Below are 20,437 nucleotides of genomic sequence, written 5' to 3'. Positions count from 1 at the left end.
AAAACTAGTTACTGATTCTGAAAGTGCTTCACGAGCTCTTTCAAATGGTACCAATAACAGGTTACAGATTATGGAAGCTGGTAACATTGAATTTTTGGAATTTTGTAACTTCTCGTTTCCACCCTGTAGAATCCGGCTGTATCTCCAGGTTACCTAGATACATTCCATAGCAGCTGTAATAGACATTTAGGTACATAAATTTACCAATTTTGGTGATAAATAGTCATTTTGTATTAGTTTTTGTATAACACCTGAACAAAAACAAAGGGTAATATTTTGGTGTTATACATAGATTTCGAATATAAAAAATATATAATTTAACTAATTAAGACATGACAAAAAAACTGTGGTATGTCTCATTTCTGTCGGGCCTGGGTCACAGATGACCGTTCTTCTTTTACTCTCTTTACGAAACTAACAGAACTTGTCAAAAAAACCAAGTCTCGCAACTCAGTTGTTCTACGGTAAAAAGTTGTGAGATCCATGTAATACCAAGTCCAGGCCAGGAAATCTTTAACGTTTTACATAAATTATTGACTTGGCCATCGCACTAAATAATTTAATTTACACGTGTTTTCATGCGATGGCCAAGTCAATATATTTATGTAAAACGTTAAAGATTTCCTGGCCTGAGCCCCGATTACGGTAACTTTTATAACGTCTACAATCCAGACGCGTTTCTGATTCTGCGATACGATTGGTCAAAACAGCTGACGTACGCTGTTGAACGACCAATCGTATCGCAGAATCGAGAAGCGTGTCTGGATTGTTGACGTTAAAAATTACCGTAATCGGGGCTCTGGACTTGGTATTACATGGATCTCACAACTTTTTACCGTAGAACAACTGAGTTGCGAGACTTGGTTTTTTTGACAAGTATTGTTTTTGATGGGATCTCATTTCTTTTTGTATTTTGTAGACAGCAGTTATGTATCTAGAAAACTGGACCGAAATTGAAAAATTTTACTCGACTTGGCGGTTGCACTACCGTGCCCCCAAATATTTTAGTTTTTCCTTGATTCATACACCAAACACTACTTATATTCCAAATTTGAAGCTTCTAGGTGTGCTAGAAGTGCCTTAGAATTTTGATGATCGGTGAGTCAGTCAGTGAGTCAGTGAGTCAGTGAGTGACAAAATTAAGTAACTTTGACCCGTTATAATTCTTAAACTACTGGTTCAAATTGAATGAAATTTTAAATATACCGTGTCTTTACAATGCCTGCATAGCTAATGAAAATTCAGCCTTCTAGTTTTATCCACAACGAAGTTACAGGCGGTCGAAAATGGCCTGAATTGCTTCGAGAAAAGGATGGTATAGGTGTACCAGAATCTCATGGCAAACAAAAATATTGGAAAAGTGTGTTTTTCATATGGCAATTGTCTATGGTTTAATTGTCACCTGTCAAAGAAAATTATGAAATCTGTCAGTCGCTGCAAAAATTTTGTAATCTCTTCTTGACTATTTGTTATTTTTGTGAAAAAGTCGAAAAAGCTCAAGTAAGTCATATTGTTTTCAATGTGAATTGTAAAATAAGGCATAATTCAAAGTCAATCTTTGATTCTAAACACGCCGTCGAGTTGACAGTGAGTTGGACTGAAATGTTTGATACATTTAGCTTATTACCCAACTGCGTCAGAAGGAGGGTTATGTTTTTTTTATTCTTACTTAATAGCTGCTTTATCGATGTTTTCAGGTATATCTCACAAATTGGTGCAGAGGAATGGTCAAAATGTTATGACCATGTAAAGAAAATTGAAAAAGATTTCATCAAGCAAGATTGAATAATGGAGAAATTTCCAATTTTTTTCTTTTAAATAAACTTGTAATAAATATAAGTAAAACTAATAATAATTGTGAAAGAATCATGAAAATATCTCTACAAATAAATAAGTTACAGGGCCCTAAAGTTGCGCATAACTATTCACGCCGTTTTGATCGGTGTATTCACGCACGACAGTCATTTGGGGTACAAACAGTAAATCACCCCTGATCCAGTACTGTTGACAGATCCATATTTTTTTAAATCTATTTCTATTTTTTTAAGTCACTCAAGATTCTCTCTTAGTAAAATTTTGTAACCTTTTTTTTAAATATCCCAGACTTGGCCATTTATACAAAAAGAACGGCACCGCCTGTTCCAATTCCACGCTAAATAAGTATGTAGGTAATTTAAATAATTAATTTCCCAGACATTTCTAGATCGATTTTAAAAAAAACTTCACCGTCTTTTTAGTTTTGGTATATATTTTAATCCCATTCAGAGAAATATAGTTTTTTTTAACATCAGGAAACTTCTCCATTGAAATGTTGGAAGAACAATTTATTTACAACACCTCTTTATCTTGATCATCTATTGAAGAACAAGAAATGCAAGTGGAGTTCTTAGAATCGTTTTCTAGTTCTGAATGAAGTGATAAGTTAATTAAAAGTATGGTGCATAATAAAATTAGTTACTTTAAGATTAAGTAATATACGATTTATTTATAACAACATTCTTCATACTCATACCTACCTAAAATGTATATTCGTACTTCATGTTCATTAATATTAAAGTCATAAAAGTAAAAAATTAAATAGTATCAAGATCGTTTATTCCAATTTCCCCAGTATTGCTCTCAACAAAGTTTATTTTCCCTATTTGCCATGAGATTCTGGTACACCTATACGGCCGTGCCGCTTTTTTGCTCGACTTGGTGGGGGCACTGCCGTGCCCCCAGATGATTCGGTTTTCAGCGGGAAACATTTATGCGTATTATTCCCGAAGCGTGGTGTCAGGAGAAAAAAGAAAAAGCTTTTTTTTTTCTGAAAAGGATTTTTGAGGCTTTTTATTTCAAATGTTTTTGGGTTAATATGTGCGTCACTGTCAAATTCCAACAATTGTCATCACTGATTGTCATAATCTGTGGTCATGATTGTCAGTTTGACAGATAAAAGCGGTGTGAGTTTGTGTTGTTGGTTGAGCTTGTGCAGAACTGCAGATTAATTTTATTTAGCTATACATCGATAATATCTAAACGATAAAACGTGCATAAAATTCATGGGATTAGTAACTTTATTATCTTATCAATACATACTCGCTATTAACTTGAACTTATGAGTAAACATAAATCAAACTCAATGAAAATGGTGGCTACAAAGAGTAAAAACAATGGTATGTTTAAGTTATAATGTGTATTTATTTAGCTGTTTTGATCATCGAACGTTAGCGTTTACTCTTTATCTTAACATAGATATAGTGATTACCTACATTTGCATGCGTATTATTACAATCGTAATTGATAATGTTTGTAAAACGTAAAACATCTGATTTCAGTGATATCATGTTCAACCCCTGAACATCAAGTGAATTCGCCGTCCAGAGATAGTGATTCAATGTGTGACTCGGATGCTGGAAGTCCTGTACCCTTTCTGTGCACCCAAGATGGTGCTGAAGGTGAAACAGATGTTATTTGGAACTTTTACACTCCTAAATCAGGACACGCAGCTAGCTCACGCTGTAAAAACTCAACGCCTCTTAGTAGGAAAGCGAAAAAGTCTTTTAGGCCAAAAGTAATTGAGAAACCACCACCAAAACGCAGGCCCATCAAGGCCTTGCATAAACAGACTGAACTATTCCAGGAGCTTTTGGAATTAAACCAAAAATTACCAGAGTTGATGAAGAAAAAAGCACAACCTATTAAAGAAACTCGCCAGTCTGGAAGCGAGGATGATATTTTCAATGATTCACCAGAGCACTCCCCAAAAACAGGATTAAGAAACACAAGATGCCTGAGAAAAAATTTACTAAGCTCAAAATTTTCTAAGCCCGAAATTGACAATGCATTAGAATCAGATGATTCAATGAATGAATGCCTCTTGAAAGCTAGTCAAATAGTAGAAGAAAATTTACTTGAATGTAGGCCATCTTCACCAAAAAGAAGTTGTTATGAATCACACTATAAAAGTAATAAAAAGGATATGAAACTAAATACAGATTTTAAGATAGATCAAGATTCCATGGATGCCATTTTGAATAGTATTAAGTTGGAATCACCGGCTGTGAGCAAAGTGAAAAAATTTGAGTCACCTAAACTAGGAAATGATTCTTTTGATAGTTTTGTTGGAAACTTGAATGACAGTGCATTAGAACAACTGACACAAATGCCGATTAAAGGGAATGTTTCTGCAAGCAAAGCCAAACAAAAATCATCCGATTGGACACTAAAGGAATTCATTGTGCATGAAGGCAGTCCTTCGTCTAAATCAGTATTTGGCCGTTACAGTTCAATGCCTGAGTCGCCATCTGTTATTGAAAGTAATAAACCTTCTACAAGTGGTATGGCTTTTGGTAGATACAATTCTATGCCTTTCAGAAATGACGACAATTTAACAGGTTGGTTGTCATTAAGTCTTACCTTGTACATTCTATTCTATTTTTTTAACGATTATTACTTTTAATTGATGCCTGTTTCCTTATTTCAGCTCCTGGGGATTCTCCAATAAGATGTACGCCTGACGAAATTAAAAGGAAACACCAAATGGCTAGAGAAAAATTGCTGGCTAAAAGACAACTTCCATTTACTTCTTCACAACAATCCACACAGTCTACACAGTTTATGTCAGAACCGTTGCAGCGAATACCGAAAAATACCAAATTCCAACCTAGAATACCTAGTACAGCAGTCTCCAAAAGCCAAAATAGTCTAGTTACAAATGCTCATAATTCTAAGCCAGCAACAAATAATGACACAAACAAAAATAATAATTTAGATCTTAAATCTCTCATTGAGAAGAAAAGACAGGAAGCTCTAATGAAGTTACGGCGCCGTCAACCTAAATAGAGTATAATGATTGTTTATTTTTGTAAATACATATTAATTTTAAGAATATTTGTTGAGAATTATGATCAATGTAATTCGAAGTGCCTTTAAATCTAATGAATGAAACTGCCTGACTATTTTAAGTTTTATAAATCTTTATTTTATCAAAATGCATGATAAGTTAATTTTGTGCAACCTAATAAATGCTATACTTTAATACATACTATTGTTGATTGCAAATACTGCTATTACATTCATTTTCAAGTTCATTTTGGATTAAATTTTCCATTATTAGAACAAAGCCACAAACTGTCAGTAACATAACGCCTTTGAAGGCATTTGCGGACAAATGAAGAAGTAAAATGTCAAATTCAATTAGGGATGTTCAGAAAAAAGCACGATAAATATTTTTATCAAATTAGTGTCAATTGTTATATTGAAAAGAGGATGGGGTCGGATCGGAATGACAAAAAAGCATTATCAATCAGATTTTTTTTTTTCAATTTTGACCACTAGGAACACTTATGAACGTCAAAATACAGTAAAAAAAATGGGCAATGGGCACTTTACTATTATCTCCTTATCTTTTGGGCCCTACCAGGGTTTCGAAACAAACATTATGGCAAGTACTGAGAAGAAACGCCGGAACAATTTTAAAATATCTGGGAAAGCTGATTGATCGACGACCAGTGGGTCGCTTACATTTTGGTGTATAACGGTCAATGTGATAAATGTGAAAATTATGAATAATCGCCGGTTATTATGAATAATTACCATAATAATAATTACGTACACGGATCTTTGAGAGATTCACAAAGTATTTTTGGAGAGATTGAAGCAGGCGACTGGCGTTAAACCACAGAAGACGGAGAAAAATGGCGACTTCTCTTATAATAGGCTAAAAAAACACAGCCACCGGAGTAAGTAAGCACTAAGTTTTACTCGGTATTTTTAGCTGGGCAACATCAGTAATATTGTTTATCAATTTGTAGGCTCAAGTAGAAACATTATTAGTTTTAGATTTCACGGCTTATTCCACTATTCCCCGTTAACGCCAATTGGAGCTTATAATGTTAAAAATAAAATCTTAATATAACGGGGAATAGTGAACAAAAAGTTCACTAATTTAATTAAAAGACATTCCCCGTCAACACGGGGATTGTCAATGGGGAATAGTGGAAAAGCCGATTTTACAAAATACATTTTAAAATTAAGTGTAACTTTCAATAGCAATATTTGTTGTTACTTAATCAAATTAAATAGATTTTGATAGGGTTTTTATTTATATCGATACTTTAATTTTGAGGATTATCGAACATCACTAGCCGTCAAACTGTCAAAGTCAATGTCAATCTTCTGTCAAATTTTTGGATCGCTCGGTCGGATCTCGGCTCTGTTTTGCAAAAGTAAAACTTTTAGGACTTGTTGTAATTGTAATAAATTGTTATTATTTTACGTGAAATCGGAAGATATTTTTTAAAGTTACTGCCAATCAACTTTTCGTTTTTCATGAGTGAGTGAAGAAAAAATCAAGCGTCAAGTAGAAAGTCTTTGGTTTACCAGAACGTAACCCGTTGATCTCATACGATGGCTCTGAATTATATTCGTCAAATGACGAGAACAGCTCTAACTATCAAGTCGGTAAGGATAAACGTACCGCAGAGGTCAATCTCCAAGTCACAACCTGCGTTTCTTGGCATGATACCCATCGTCGTGGAGCAAACAGGCAGAGGTGAACGGGCTTACGATATCTACTCGAGACTGCTTCGTGAACGAATTATTTGCCTCATGGGGCCTATCAACGATGACATTAGCTCGTTAGTGGTAGCTCAACTGTTGTTTCTTCAGTCAGAATCTAGTAAAAAGCCAGTACATTTGTACATCAATTCTCCTGGTGGCAACGTGACTGCGGGGCTCGGTATATACGACACAATGCAGTATATTACACCTCCTGTAGCGACATGGTGTGTTGGTCAAGCCTGCAGTATGGCTTCTCTGCTACTGGCAGCTGGAGCTCCTGGTATGCGTCACGCTCTTCCTAACTCTCGGATCATGATTCACCAACCCTCTGGTGGAGTCAGAGGACAAGCAACAGACATCCAGATCCAAGCGGAAGAGATATTGAAACTCAAGGCTCAGATAAACGGTCTGTACGTACGGCACACTGGATTACCCATTGAAAAAGTGCAGTCTTCTATGGAAAGAGATTACTTTATGTCTCCGACTGAAGCAAAAACTTTTGGACTTATTGATAATGTGCTGGAGCATCCTCCGTCACATGCTATGGAAAAGGAATGTCAAGCTGTATCCGGGACGGGAACCAGTGGCAGTAGTAGTAATATATCTTAGATACTGTTAGAAAGATTTACAAATTCTATTGATATTTTTTTATAAATAAAGATATAGCTATGTTTTAGAGTGTCATTTATTATCAGAAGATCAGTTGAGCTGTTTCAATAATTTTATTATTAGTCTGTGCTAAGGGGCTCTGGGCTTGATTCAAAGACAGGTCATTTTATTATTATTTAGCATTAGTCTGGCTGGAAATATTGAGGGCAGTTTCCAATACTTAGTAATTTATTTATTATTTTAAAGACACCAACTAAACTACACATAATCTAAATGTGTTTAGTTTATTTCAGTTATTATTTTTTTATCTATCATTTATTTATTTATTCTACATAGAAGTCTTGATAAAGTGCACACATGAAAATAGGTGAAATATATGAGATTTAAAAAAAATGTTTTTTTTTCTTTTAATTACTTATTGTAAAGAAAACGTAATAACTTTTAAATTAAGAGGTACCTACCTAAATCCTGAAAAAATAAAAACAATAATAATGATAAATGACAGGCGATACTAAAAACCAAAAAAACACGAATTTCAATGCAGATTTTTTTCAAAAACGACAAATTTTTTATTATATTATGTTGGCATTTTCTGGGTATTTTATGTATTTTTTATTGCCTGTATTGCCTGTTATTTTGCATTAGGTATTATTGTTTTTATTTTATCAGGATATACCTCTTAGTTTAAAAGTTATTACGTTTTCTTTACAATAAGTAATTGAAAGAAAAATAATTCTATAAAAAAAAATAAAAAATCTCAGATATTTTTTGACCTTTTTTGGCGATAAAAATAGGTCTAGTTTCACCTATTTTCATATTTTATCCGAACTTTATCAAGACACTATAGCAGGTCCACCTAGGTACACTACGCGAAACTATTTTTCCCCATGGTTCACCAGAAGGTCCATATGTTTACATTGTAATATTACGAAATAATATGAAAACGATGCATTTAATTTATCGTTTCGGGGTCGAGATCCAACTGCCCTGTCAAATATGTAAGTCTTGTACTTAGAGATAGTCAACGTCAGGGAAGGATATGGGAAATGGGATGTCATTTGTCGCAAAAACACTCGACTTTTTTAATGGAGAGAGAAATCATCTAAATAAATAAATTTTATTTGAAATGAGATACATTTATCTACTTTGAGACATTTTGTGAGAGATTTTGAATAGAATCGCGAGATGCACATTAGGTAGGTATATAAGGTGTTATTTTTTGTACTGATCATACTTTACCAACGCATCTAATAAAATCATACAAATACAACCCAAGTGTTTTTAAAAAAAAATTCAGGCTAGTTTTCGAGTAAAACGACAAAGAATGTTTCGAAAAAAATAAATCATCCTTTGAGCGCGGTGAGTATTCGTTTGTACGCACTATCGTAGTAGCCGGCCGAGGGCAACGACCACTGCCACGTGTCGCGCCGCGTGAGTCGGCCATATTGATATCGCTCGCTGCCAGTCGCTCCGCGCCCACAGCCCGCGCCGAGCCGCCGATCGGCATGCGGGAGCGCAACAACATAAATAATCGTCCCAGTCCGTCCAATGCGCCCAAACGTATTGCAGTGTATGTGTGATTTATTACAATGCCGCGCTTGATCAATAACAAAACGCAGGTGAAATTATGTTTCGGGCACACTAACTGGCCGACGAGAAACATTGACGAGTCGAAAACCTTCATACCTTGCTTGTTTGGAGCCGCGCAGCGCTTCAGGGAGCGCAGCCGTATCCTGACTTGACGAGATTCCGTGCGCTTCGAGGACGAAGTTCTGGATTTCAATTTCAATCACCGGCACAGTGCTGGCGGTACCCAGATGCGAGCGCCGCAGACGGCGGCTTTTGCGTAAAAATACGGAATGCCTTATCAAGGAGTTGTTGCCAGAGGGCCACGACCGCGACCTAGTTCTATCGATGGTTATTGCGGAAGTCTACCTAGGTAGGTACATACCTACAGTGTGATTTGGACAGATGAGTGCTTGTTTACGCGAAAGGGACTTTTTCCGTAAAAAAGTTAGTGCGCGAAATTGTGAATACAACATCCGACGTGGTGTCTAGTGAACAGCAAGCAAGTGTGCAGCCCGAAAGCATTACCTCAATTCGATCGTGGCTAGATTAGACAGTGCAAGACAGTGTTTACGTGAACATTCAACAAAGGCTTGACGTTCAAAATGTATTGTGATTAGTGAAATAATAACCTAGGAACTTTAAATAACAACATTCAAAATAGGTAAATGTGTGAATAAGTAAAATCAATGAATCTAAAGTGTGATGGCAAATCATAATTTAGGAATTAAAACCAGGAAAATTTATCAGTGAGTTTTATTTACAACACCTATTCATATTCAATATTAGGGTGCATTTCCACTGAAGCGAAGCGAAGTAGTAATAGGTATGTACCTATCAATTTTTTATTACGTCTCTAAATAAATTGCGTAGGCATTACGAAACCGTAGATATTGAATTCCAATTTCTATCCTTTTTTAAATTTCTAGTTTAACGCGGATGATTCGCCTCGGTTCGTTGGAAAAGTCCCCCGCTATTACACTAATGAAAATACACTTATTTACCTACTTATGTAGCTAGATTTTGTTTCTCCCAGCGCGTAGTACCTATTAACATGACGTAACATCGTACATACTCACGAGTGATAATTTTTGGTAACGTAGGTTTAGTGTAATCTAACCTTTATGTGTGTGAACGTTGAATGAATGCGCGCGGCCATTGTTCGTACTCGTATGAATGAAATGAGTAAAGAAAGAGAGCGAGGCAGTGAGTGAAGACAGGATGGTTGTAAAAATAATATCTTTTTTTTGTTAGGAAAAGTAAAAACAAAAACTAGCCTGAATTTTTTTTTAAAAACACTTGGGTTGTATTTGTATGATTTTATTAGATGCGTTGGTAAAGTATGATCAGTACAAAAAATAACACCTTATATAGAAACACATTCGTTCGAAAAGCCTAATTTCTTTTAATTTTATTTGCTGTGTTCCGGCAGTAGAGACGTTTAGTATTCTCATTGATCCACGAGTAGAAATACGATACATTGGTATAAAACGTTAGGCTTGGGTACTTGTTTGTTCCATATGATACCACGCCTATTTGATAGAATGTTTTGTAGATGAACGCACTGCCCGAGTCGAGCCTGTAATGCAAAAGTTATGCTAAATAATAATATTCACCCCGTTCGTACCAAATCGTCGATGTTACGTCACTGGCACCATGTGCGCTTGACCGGGTTGTAGGTAGGTATGCTTTTGTTACGAGTAGGTTCACCACAATAGTCAAGTAACGGCGGGGTCCTAACCCGCGTTCCTCGGATCACGAGTCGGTGAGTCCGACACATTCACCGTTCGTCATTCGTCGCGGCTTCAAAAACTTTACCTAGGTAGGCTTAGGTACAGTTAGCGTCAAATACACTCAACATCAAATAAACCGCACCTTCCGCGACGCGAACTTTAAAGATTTTCTTCTGACACAATCATGGTGCCCCAACAATATTGGTGTTATTGGAAAGCCCAATAAATATCCCTTAAAGAAAAACACATTTAACTTCTTAATAAATGAGTAACATATACCATAAATGTGACTTGAAAAAAGACCTCACTTTGGGCTCACCTCTGGGATCAATTAGACCAAATTTTATGGTTATAAAACCAAATAATGATCACACGTGTCCTCTTTAACAGATGTATAGCAATTAATCCCAACTTAACAGTTTTATAGCCATAAAAATTAGCTCAAGCGTACCTATTTTTTTAAGAAGTGACTCTGGATCCTTCTAAAAACACATTTTTGGGATAAAAACCTTTCCTTTAATGAAATGAAGTTTATAACTAGGCTTTCAAATGCTACCAATGTTGGTGGGAAGTGGGGATGCATACGTTTGAGAAGTGCTTGTTGCGGGAGGTGCGATTTATTTGATGCCGAGTGTAGTTTGTGACACCCAAAGTAGTCAATAAGTTCGCAACACGTCTTTGTTACAATTGGAATGTTGTGGCCATTGGTTGTGGCATCAACTTTACTGGCCACTTTGGCTGTCAAGAACTATTTTGACGCTAACTGTAAAACCTGATTGAGCTAACTGCGCGCCTCGCTGAATTGCGATTCTCCCTCGTACTTATATGCATAGTCACCGCGTCCATACGGCAGGGTACTCACCTGCCATGTAGCACGTAACGTAGCATGTAACGTAACCAACCAAGTGGCTTTACGGCTCGTCCACGGTCATCGCGTATCTGGCTGCGAGCTCCTGAATCCTACTACGATCCGCCTTTGTGCTCGCAGTGATACCGCCACTCGGCTGGTCGCTGCGATCTCCCTGCGAACCACGCGCGAGCAGAGAACAGCGGGCTCGTGCCTATGTACCTACTCACTTTATACAGTATCTGATACATTACATGCTACACGGCTAGATGAGTACCCTGCTTACTAGAGCGTCGATGTGACGTCACAGCTGCCAGATGCGCAGTTAACTCGACCGGGTTGTAGCTTTTCCGTATCAAAAGATATAGATATCAAAAGGTACAGTAATAATGTAGGTAAACTTCGATTGATAGGCCAAAGGGTAGGTAGGTACTTACGGAACGGTCCGGGGTATGTTCTTCGCATTTAGTAAGTCACCAGCACAAAACATTCCAGGAGGCAAGTACAAGTAGTGAGCATAGTTGCAGGCATTCATAGATCTTATTTTTTGAAAGCATGAATGTAGTTTGTCGTCTTCCTCGTCCTGTTAAATATAAAACCATAGATTTATTAAACATTAAAATGTTCATTTTATGGATAGAACTGGTAAGTCAACTGGTGGAGAATGCCTTTACTTAATGGCATATTAAGTTCGCCTTATGTTTCAAATTTTGGCAATCAAGTTTAAATAAATAAGTAAATAAATTTATAATGCAGGACTTAGAGATCTGGAGGCCTCGGGCAACAAAGGAGTGGAGACTGGAGTCCCCCTGGCTCCAAATTGATTTCCAAATAAAATGGTCAATTTTTTTCAGTCGACTTTTCCTTTCCATTAAATAAACTGCAAATAGGAATTTGAGATTTTGATATTTGATCTACTGATAGCCTGTAGCCCCGGTTGCCCACTTCTAAATCTGGCTCTGAATTATGACGTAGTTTTCTTTATACAGGGTGTAGTTTTGTATAACAATGCCCATCTCAGCAGTGGTAGTATACACGACACTGATGCCAAAGGCGAGCTATCGGTCATTCATTCCCCTCGCTCTTCCGGGGCGGCGGCTGCATATGCTCGGTGGTGTAGCGGGGTACGCGGGGGTGGTGCGGGCGGTAACAAGCGCAGTCTCGAAGTTTTAGGGGACGTTTGAACAAGGTTTTTACTAATAAAGTAATAAATAAGTAGTAAAAAATTTGTTTTTTTTTTGTAATTACTCTCATGTGTACCTACCTACTACCACCCCTGAGGTGGGCGTTTTTTTTTACAAAACCACACCTGTATATTCGTCTGAAAACACATCTGACAAACAATTAACCATTGGGCCAAACAGAAAAAAATGGTAGTATTATTAGCATAATATAACTTACACCAGTGGTACCCCATCCTGCCACGTATCCGCTTAGGGGTTTATTCTCAAATGTATTAGTAATTAAGACTTTCTTCATATTATCGCCTAGAGGTATCTCTTTATCGACAAACGCTATAGCTATGTCGTTTTCACCAACCCATTTGTTGAACCGCTCGTGTAATATTGCATCGATACATGTACTTATGATTTCCATCTAAAACAAAGACTTTTTAGACCAACAATTCAGTTACGTAGAAAAGTGTTCTGAGTAATTATAAGGGCCATAGGAGACAATGCTACGTTTAGCTTCGGCGATCGGCGATTTTGCGATTGTATGCAGCTGCTAAAAGGTTCTATGCAGTCAGTTTTGCGACTTCATATGTTCCAACGCGGTATAATCGGAATCGCGCGTTTTAGCGACTGCTCCGGCAACTTTGAGGGACTTATGTCCGTTTTCACCATGAATCCCTTATTTTTAAGTGACCCCTATGAAACAAAATTCCTGTTATGTGTTACCACAGGGGTCAATTGAAAATTAGGGATTGATGGTTGTTGCGGCCCTACTCGCGCCTCGTCATATTCTAATAGCAAAATCTACTTCTAATGTAAATGTCACATAACTTTTGTCAGACAATACTTTATATTGAGAATCATTGTATAAAATCACTTCTCTTTTGGATTCCGATCGAACAACATCGAAATTGTAACGTCTCAAGAATACAACGAAATAAGCAGTTTCCGAGTTTTATTTATAAAATTCCATCGCGTCTGCAAGGCGCGAACATTGGCGACCGTGACAGGACTGCAATTTCGGACAATCTGGAAGATTAAGCCAAGGACACCTGGAGTCAGCCGAGCAGTGACGCAGCAAAAGTTTCACCTCGCAGCCTGGATTTCAGATAAGTGCCCTGATTATTCCTTCCTTACATCATCCCAACACTATTAAACCACTCCTAAACCTTTTTTATCCCCGAAATCCTATCCAATTTAGTAAAAACTTTCACTTGTGCAAATTGTGTCTACCCCATAATTTTTATTCATTGTTCAAAATATCATCAAATCATTGCAATTTCTCTTATTTTCAAGTAATTAAAGCCAAATCCTAATTGTAATAACGTATCGCGCCAGTAGTTTCCCGGTTTTTAGTATTTTTTTGCCGAATATTTCAGTTGTGCCAGCGGCCGACCTCAACGAGCCGGTTAACGGGACATCAGCTGATTCAACGCGTCAACACCGGCTTCCTAGCTGCCGTCGGGGCTGAGGGCGTGAGATACGTATTCTTTTTATTATAAATTTGTGTCCTTCTAACTGAGGCGCGGCTTTGTAATTTTGATTTGAACTACCTCGCATATTTTTTATCGTGTAAATTCTTTAAACATTCTATAATTTATTAATTAAACGTATTCCAATAGTACAATTTACATTTCAAAATAATATTTTATTAGCAATTTGATATTTTAATAACAAATAATGACTGATCCAGCCACTTTATCACCGCATTTGGCATCGAGGCATTCGATGTCAAAGGATTTATTAGTAAAACGTAGTTCAATCAAGGGGCAAATTACTAGATTTAGAAATTACTTAAACAGAATTACAAGGCAGCCCTCGCTGACGACCATTGAGATTGCTGAGTTGTCGCTTAAACTCAGCAAGTTCGAGGGTCAGTTGGCCAAATATGACGAGCTGCAAACTCAGATCGAATTAAAAAATTCTGAAAATTTGGATTTTGAGATGGACGAGCGTGAACGCATTGAGCAAGACTTTATTTTGTGCATAGCTATGGCAAAGAGTTTCTTAGATGAACAAAATGAATCGAAATTAATAAGTCAAGACAAAAAACGCCGCGAATCTTTATTTTTAGAGGCTCAATCTTTTGACGCAGACTCTAGTGTTCGCCTACCTCAAATCCAAATAGCCAAATTTGACGGATCATATTTCCGCTGGTTAGAGTTCCGCGACACTTTCACTAATTTAATTCATAACAATGAACGCTTGTCATCCATTCAAAAGTTTCACTATTTGATTTCCTATTTAGAGGGAGATGCAGCTCGTGTTATTTCAAATATTGAGGTGTCTTCTGCCAATTATAATGATGCTTGGCAATTAATTTACCAGCGTTATAATGACAAAAGACTACTCATTAATCATCATCTTAAATCATTGTATAATTTGCAACAGTCGACACGCGAAACTGAAAGTTCCCTACGATTTGTAGTAGATCATGTCACCAAAAACTTGCGTGCCCTAGCCAATCTAGGTCAGCCCACAGAGCACTGGGACACATTAATTATATTTTTCATTTGCTCTAAACTTCATAACCATACTCTCATAAAGTGGGAAGAACAACGTAGCAATTTAGGAGATGTTCCCACCTTAGAACAATTTAAGCAGTTTTTAATTGACCGGGCACACATATTAGAATCTACTAGTCGTAATCAATATAATAATAATTCTAAAAACACAAATAATTACGTAAAATCAATTCAAAATTCAAATTTTAATAGCAATCAATCAACTTTTCAAACAAATTCACATAATGCAACTTTAAATTCCAACAATAATAATTCACACGTCTGTATTATTTGCAACAAAGGTCATAAAATATACGAATGTTCAATTTTTAAATCAAAATCAATACAGGATAGGTTAGTAGACGTTTCTAAATATAAGTTATGTTCGAACTGTTTACGTCAAGGACACCCGGCCCGCGAGTGTCGTATGGGTCCATGTAGGCAGTGTAACGAGCGACATAATACACTACTGCATTCAGTTGATGCCACTAAAGCCAACAATGCTCAAATACAACCATCGGAATCCATTGTCAACTTCTCTAAAGAAGAAAATACACATGTCATTTTGACTACTGCCCTAATAGAAGTCGCGAATCCAATAACTAAAAAGGCAACTTTAGTTCGAGCCTTATTGGATTCAGGCAGTCAGTCATCTTTCATTACAAAATCATTGCAACAAAAACTATCATTAAATTCTAATCCAACTTCCATCAATGTCATTGGAATTGGAAACAACTCAAGCTCAGTCAATGAAAGCTGTGTTGTTCAACTAAATTCCACTCGTCATAATTACCAAACAAATCTAAATTGCTTTGTTCTTGATGAGCTCACAGGAGTTCTTCCAAAGTCTCCAATTAATTTAAATAAATTAAAATTACCAAAAAATATTAAATTGGCAGACCCTGATTTTAATCAGCCAGGCCCTATCGATCTTTTAATAGGCGCAGATCTATTTTGGGATGTTCTAATATGTCAACAAAAATCATTAGGAAAAAATAAACCGAAACTTCAAAACTCTAAGTTTGGCTGGTTAATTGGCGGTTCTATTAATTTATGCATAGGCAATCAACTACAGTGCAATCAATCTATAATCTATAAAAATAATTCAATAATTAATTTATCATGTTCTTTATCAAAATTAAATTAAATTAAATAAATAAATCACATTATTTATCTAATTTTACATTTGAGAGCATTCGTGATATTGTGCATGCTAGCTCGCACATTCTCCTAGTGGCAGTGAGATAACGATCTGGCCAACAAAAGGCAGACTTGTCTCCCGGAGCACTGTGCGCCAGTGCGTTCGGTGCCGACGCGTGCAAGGTACAACATTCATATCTAAAGTGAGTGTTGCAAATCGTAGGGGACGCGATGCTCGCTTGTCGCAAGTGTTACTTTTGTTTATTCATATTTATTTTAGATACAAGTGTATTCATTTGGCAGCTGTAATTGACTTGACTTACTATATTTTATTCCCCGCTGAGGTCAGCCAGCCGAAATATTCTTACTTAAATGATAAAAATTACATAATTTTACATTTTATTACATATCTATTTAAATATTTTTTCTTTCTGATTTTGCTGCTCAAGAAAGCACAAAATTTTTATTTACCTACATACATCTCACGCGTTTATTCCCGATGTCCCCCACTATTTGTCCACCACTGGTGGACATCGAGAAAAAAAGTTGCAATGTCCACCAGTGGGGGACAGCGCTACTGAAATCTTCCCGTTGGGCCCTACTGGTGGACACTGACGTTTATTCCCGATGTCCCCCACTATTTGTCCACCACTGGTGGACATCGAGAAAAAAAGTTGCAATGTCCACCAGTGGGGGACAGCGCTACTGAAATCTTCCCGTTGGGCCCTACTGGTGGACACTAAGAAGAAATGAGTTGCTCTGTCCCTCAGTGGTGGACATCGAAACCAAAAAAGTTCCTTTGTCCCCCACTATTTGTTTTGTTTTCGTGATTATTAAAAAATATAAATTTTTAATTCGTATCAAACATAATAAAAATAATATTTATATAAAATAAAAATCACATTTACGATTTACAATTTCTTAAGTTAGTTCAATTATATTATCACTGACCAAGGAAGTCTATATAGTAATTATTTTCCTTTTGGAATAATAACGTAGCTCGTATGCACTAATCATTATTTATTATTTTATTAATAAGATAAAAACGCGAATAAGCGATAGAACTTCCACTTTATGTAAGATAAAAAACATGAAAAGAGAAGAAAAGTGTAAGGTACTTACTTACTTTTATTTTTATTAAGCCAGTGCATCTTATTTTTTTCCGATGCACACATTATAATTATTAGTATAAAGTTATATAAAATAAATAAGATTTACTTAAAATGTTTGTATTCATGAACACAAATAATAATATAATAGTGGGGGACAACGGAACTTTTTTGGTTTCGATGTCCACCACTGAGGGACAGAGCAACACATTTCTTCTCAGTGTCCGTTTATTCCCGATGTCCCCCACTATTTGTCCACCACTGGTGGACATCGAGAAAAAAAGTTGCAATGTCCACCAGTGGGGGACAGCGCTACTGAAATCTTCCCGTTGGGCCCTACTGGTGGACACTGAGAAGAAATGTGTTGCTCTGTCCCTCAGTGGTGGACATCGAAACCAAAAAAGTTCCGTTGTCCCCCACTATTATATTATTATTTGTGTTCATGAATACAAACATTTTAAGTAAATCTTATTTATTTTATATAACTTTATACTAATAATTATAATGTGTGCATCGGAAAAAAATAAGATGCACTGGCTTAATAAAAATAAAAGTAAGTAAGTACCTTACACTTTTCTTCTCTTTTCATGTTTTTTATCTTACATAAAGTGGAAGTTCTATCGCTTATTCGCGTTTTTATCTTATTAATAAAATAATAAATAATGATTAGTGCATACGAGCTACGTTATTATTCCAAAAGGAAAATAATTACTATATAGACTTCCTTGGTCAGTGATAATATAATTGAACTAACTTAAGAAATTGTAAATCGTAAATGTGATTTTTATTTTATATAAATATTATTTTTATTATGTTTGATACGAATTAAAAATTTATATTTTTTAATAATCACGAAAACAAAACAAATAGTGGGGGACAAAGGAACTTTTTTGGTTTCGATGTCCACCACTGAGGGACAGAGCAACACATTTCTTCTCAGTGTCCACCAGTAGGGCCCAACGGGAAGATTTCAGTAGCGCTGTCCCCCACTGGTGGACATTGCAACTTTTTTTCTCGATGTCCACCAGTGGTGGACAAATAGTGGGGGACATCGGGAATAAACGCGTGAGACGTTAAACGGACACGTCTCATTTAACTTTTTAGAAAATTTCAATCAACAGTTTGCACAAGTGGAAGCTATACTAAATGGCCTTCCCTTGTGTCCTTTAACTTCTTCCCTTGACAATTCCCTTTTCCTTTCCCCAGGGCACTTCTTAACCAGGAAGACCACTGAATGCGCTGCCGTCACCATCTCTGGAGGCTGATGATGAAAAACGACTCCAGCGCTACGCTCTGTTGGAGAAACTACAACATTTTTGGAGAAGAAGTTAGAAATTTTAACCAAATTGCAAGTCAGAACAAAATGGAGACAAAGCAAGAGCAAGATAAAGATAGGAGACTCTACACGAGATTCTACTTCACGAGAAATCTCTCCCACCTCTCTGTTGATGTGCTGGGCGAGTAACAAAATTGCATCCCGGCCCTGATGGAATTGTCCGTGTTGCTGACGTGAAAACTACCTCCGGCAGCTACCGAGGGCCTTTAGTGCGGCTCTGCCCGCTGCTCAGCGATGAAGACTTCGAGAGTTGAAGAGCTGGAGCCTTCAACCGGGGGGAGTATGTTGCGGCCCTACTCGCGCCTCGTCATATTCTAATAGCAAAATCTACTTCTAATGTAAATGTCACATAACTTTTGTCAGACAATACTTTATATTGAGAATCATTGTATAAAATCACTTCTCTTTTGGATTCCGATCGAACAACATCAAAATTGTAACGTCTCAAGAATACAACGAAATAAGCAGTTTCCGAGTTTTATTTATAAAATTCCATCGCGTCTGCAAGGCGCGAACAATGGTGAATATGTGCATTAGTTGCCAAATCGCTGCTATTGGATATCCGAATCAACGGTAAGTTTCTACTAAGAGTTCCTTGACAGTTTCTAATAAGGACTACGGAATACGAACCCCAAACAAGAGTAAATACATATTAATCTCAGAATAAATCGTCAGTTAGACCATTAAAGAAAGAATGAAAAAATAAGTAGCTATTTGGCACCAAATTACATGCACTTTCAAATACTAGTTATAATGGTTTTCACATTATGTCCCATACTGAAACTGTCAATATGCCAGTTATACCTACCAGGAGTTATTCTCGGATAAAAGTTTGGTCGAATCGGGCCTAAGTAAATTAATAAATATTCTTGGAAATTTTACACTGCGACATGTCCTTATCCATGCAATGCTTGTATTGTGCCTGTCAAAAAACCTTACATTTTGTAATTTACTTGATGTCAATAGTTGTATTCTGTTACATTGATTCCGTTTACCAGTGACCTAGGCCAGGCGGCCGTCTTAGGCCTGCATATTAGATGTATATCAAGTACTTATTACGACTAAACGCCTTCCTACTTATTTTACTTACTTAGTTAAAGAACTGCTCTCACCTCCGTTATGTCCTCGCTTCCAGCACCGATGATAACTGTATGATTAAATTTTGTATTTTTAAATCTACAGTTGACAAGACATTGTGCTGCTGTTAATATCATCCACTGATTTAATATCGATGCACCACATGCCCATATTTTGTCTGTACTGCATTCAACATACAAATACACTGAATGTGGGAAGTCTGTTATCTTTGCAACATCCTCAATCACCGCTCTTCCCTCCATTTCACATTTTAATAATGTTATTCTTAAAAACAAGAAAAATAAAGGTCCAATTCCGACCATCGCTCGCGAGTGATAAACATAAAAACTTTATAGCTTCAATTTCATTGTTCGTAAATTAATGACGTATAAAAACGGCGTAAAATCATGATTAGGCAGTCGTTGTTTCGCATCATTACTTAGAGCAGGCGCTTGATTAAAATGCTGATCACAATGAAAGCCCCAAGAAATTTTTCGTTACGTTGTGAATATTATTGTTTGATAGAAAATTGAAAAAGTAGACCTTGACGCAAAATCAAATTCACAAGAATTGTTACGATGATTACTTACACAAATAATAATTTACTAGTAGTGTTAATAACAGCATAGTAAGTAGGTAGGTAGGTGGTTCTTACTACGTAAGTAAGAACTTTACCAATACCATGTTTTTGCCCCGAATGAACTAAATCTTCCGTTCCATATCATATAACATACTTAATTACCTACCTACCTACCTAAATTTCTTTTAGCGAAACGATAAAATAAACATTTATTGGGGGCA

At 36.5% G+C, this 20,437-nt stretch overlaps 3 protein-coding genes and 1 long non-coding RNA gene across 4 annotated transcripts; 3 read left to right on the top strand and 1 right to left on the bottom strand.

Annotated features, from left to right (window-relative positions):
• Positions 1–2,959: 2,959 nt before the first annotated feature.
• LOC135080416 (uncharacterized) lies at positions 2,960–5,014 on the top strand. The gene is made up of 3 exons (XM_063975053.1): positions 2,960–3,155; positions 3,318–4,376; positions 4,466–5,014. The coding sequence occupies exons 1-3, from the start codon at positions 3,098–3,100 to the stop codon at positions 4,822–4,824; spliced, it is 1,476 nt and encodes a 491-aa protein (XP_063831123.1). The 5' UTR covers positions 2,960–3,097; the 3' UTR covers positions 4,825–5,014.
• Positions 5,015–6,157: 1,143 nt separating this feature from the next.
• LOC135080415 (ATP-dependent Clp protease proteolytic subunit) lies at positions 6,158–7,219 on the top strand. The gene has a single exon (XM_063975052.1). It carries the CDS (start codon positions 6,391–6,393, stop codon positions 7,150–7,152), a length of 762 nt encoding a protein of 253 aa, XP_063831122.1. The 5' UTR covers positions 6,158–6,390; the 3' UTR covers positions 7,153–7,219.
• A 2,884-nt stretch (positions 7,220–10,103) lies between these two features.
• LOC135080711 (mast cell protease 1A-like) lies at positions 10,104–19,970 on the bottom strand. Its single transcript, XM_063975425.1, has 4 exons — positions 19,672–19,970; positions 12,700–12,894; positions 11,736–11,881; positions 10,104–10,297 (listed from the first exon to the last, which is right to left on the bottom strand). The coding sequence occupies exons 1-4, from the start codon at positions 19,957–19,959 to the stop codon at positions 10,114–10,116; spliced, it is 813 nt and encodes a 270-aa protein (XP_063831495.1). The 5' UTR covers positions 19,960–19,970; the 3' UTR covers positions 10,104–10,113.
• Positions 13,370–19,026, top strand: LOC135080712 (uncharacterized). The gene is made up of 2 exons (XR_010259060.1): positions 13,370–13,945; positions 18,430–19,026. It is a non-coding gene; the product is annotated as an uncharacterized LOC135080712 (long non-coding RNA).
• Positions 19,971–20,437: the final 467 nt, after the last annotated feature.

The sequence above is a fragment of the Ostrinia nubilalis genome, chromosome 18 (genome assembly GCF_963855985.1).
Source record: "Ostrinia nubilalis chromosome 18, ilOstNubi1.1, whole genome shotgun sequence".
Lineage (NCBI taxonomy): Eukaryota > Metazoa > Arthropoda > Insecta > Lepidoptera > Crambidae > Ostrinia > Ostrinia nubilalis.
The sequence above is the reverse complement of the archived record's forward strand: the minus strand, read 5'-3'. Positions and strand labels throughout refer to the sequence as shown.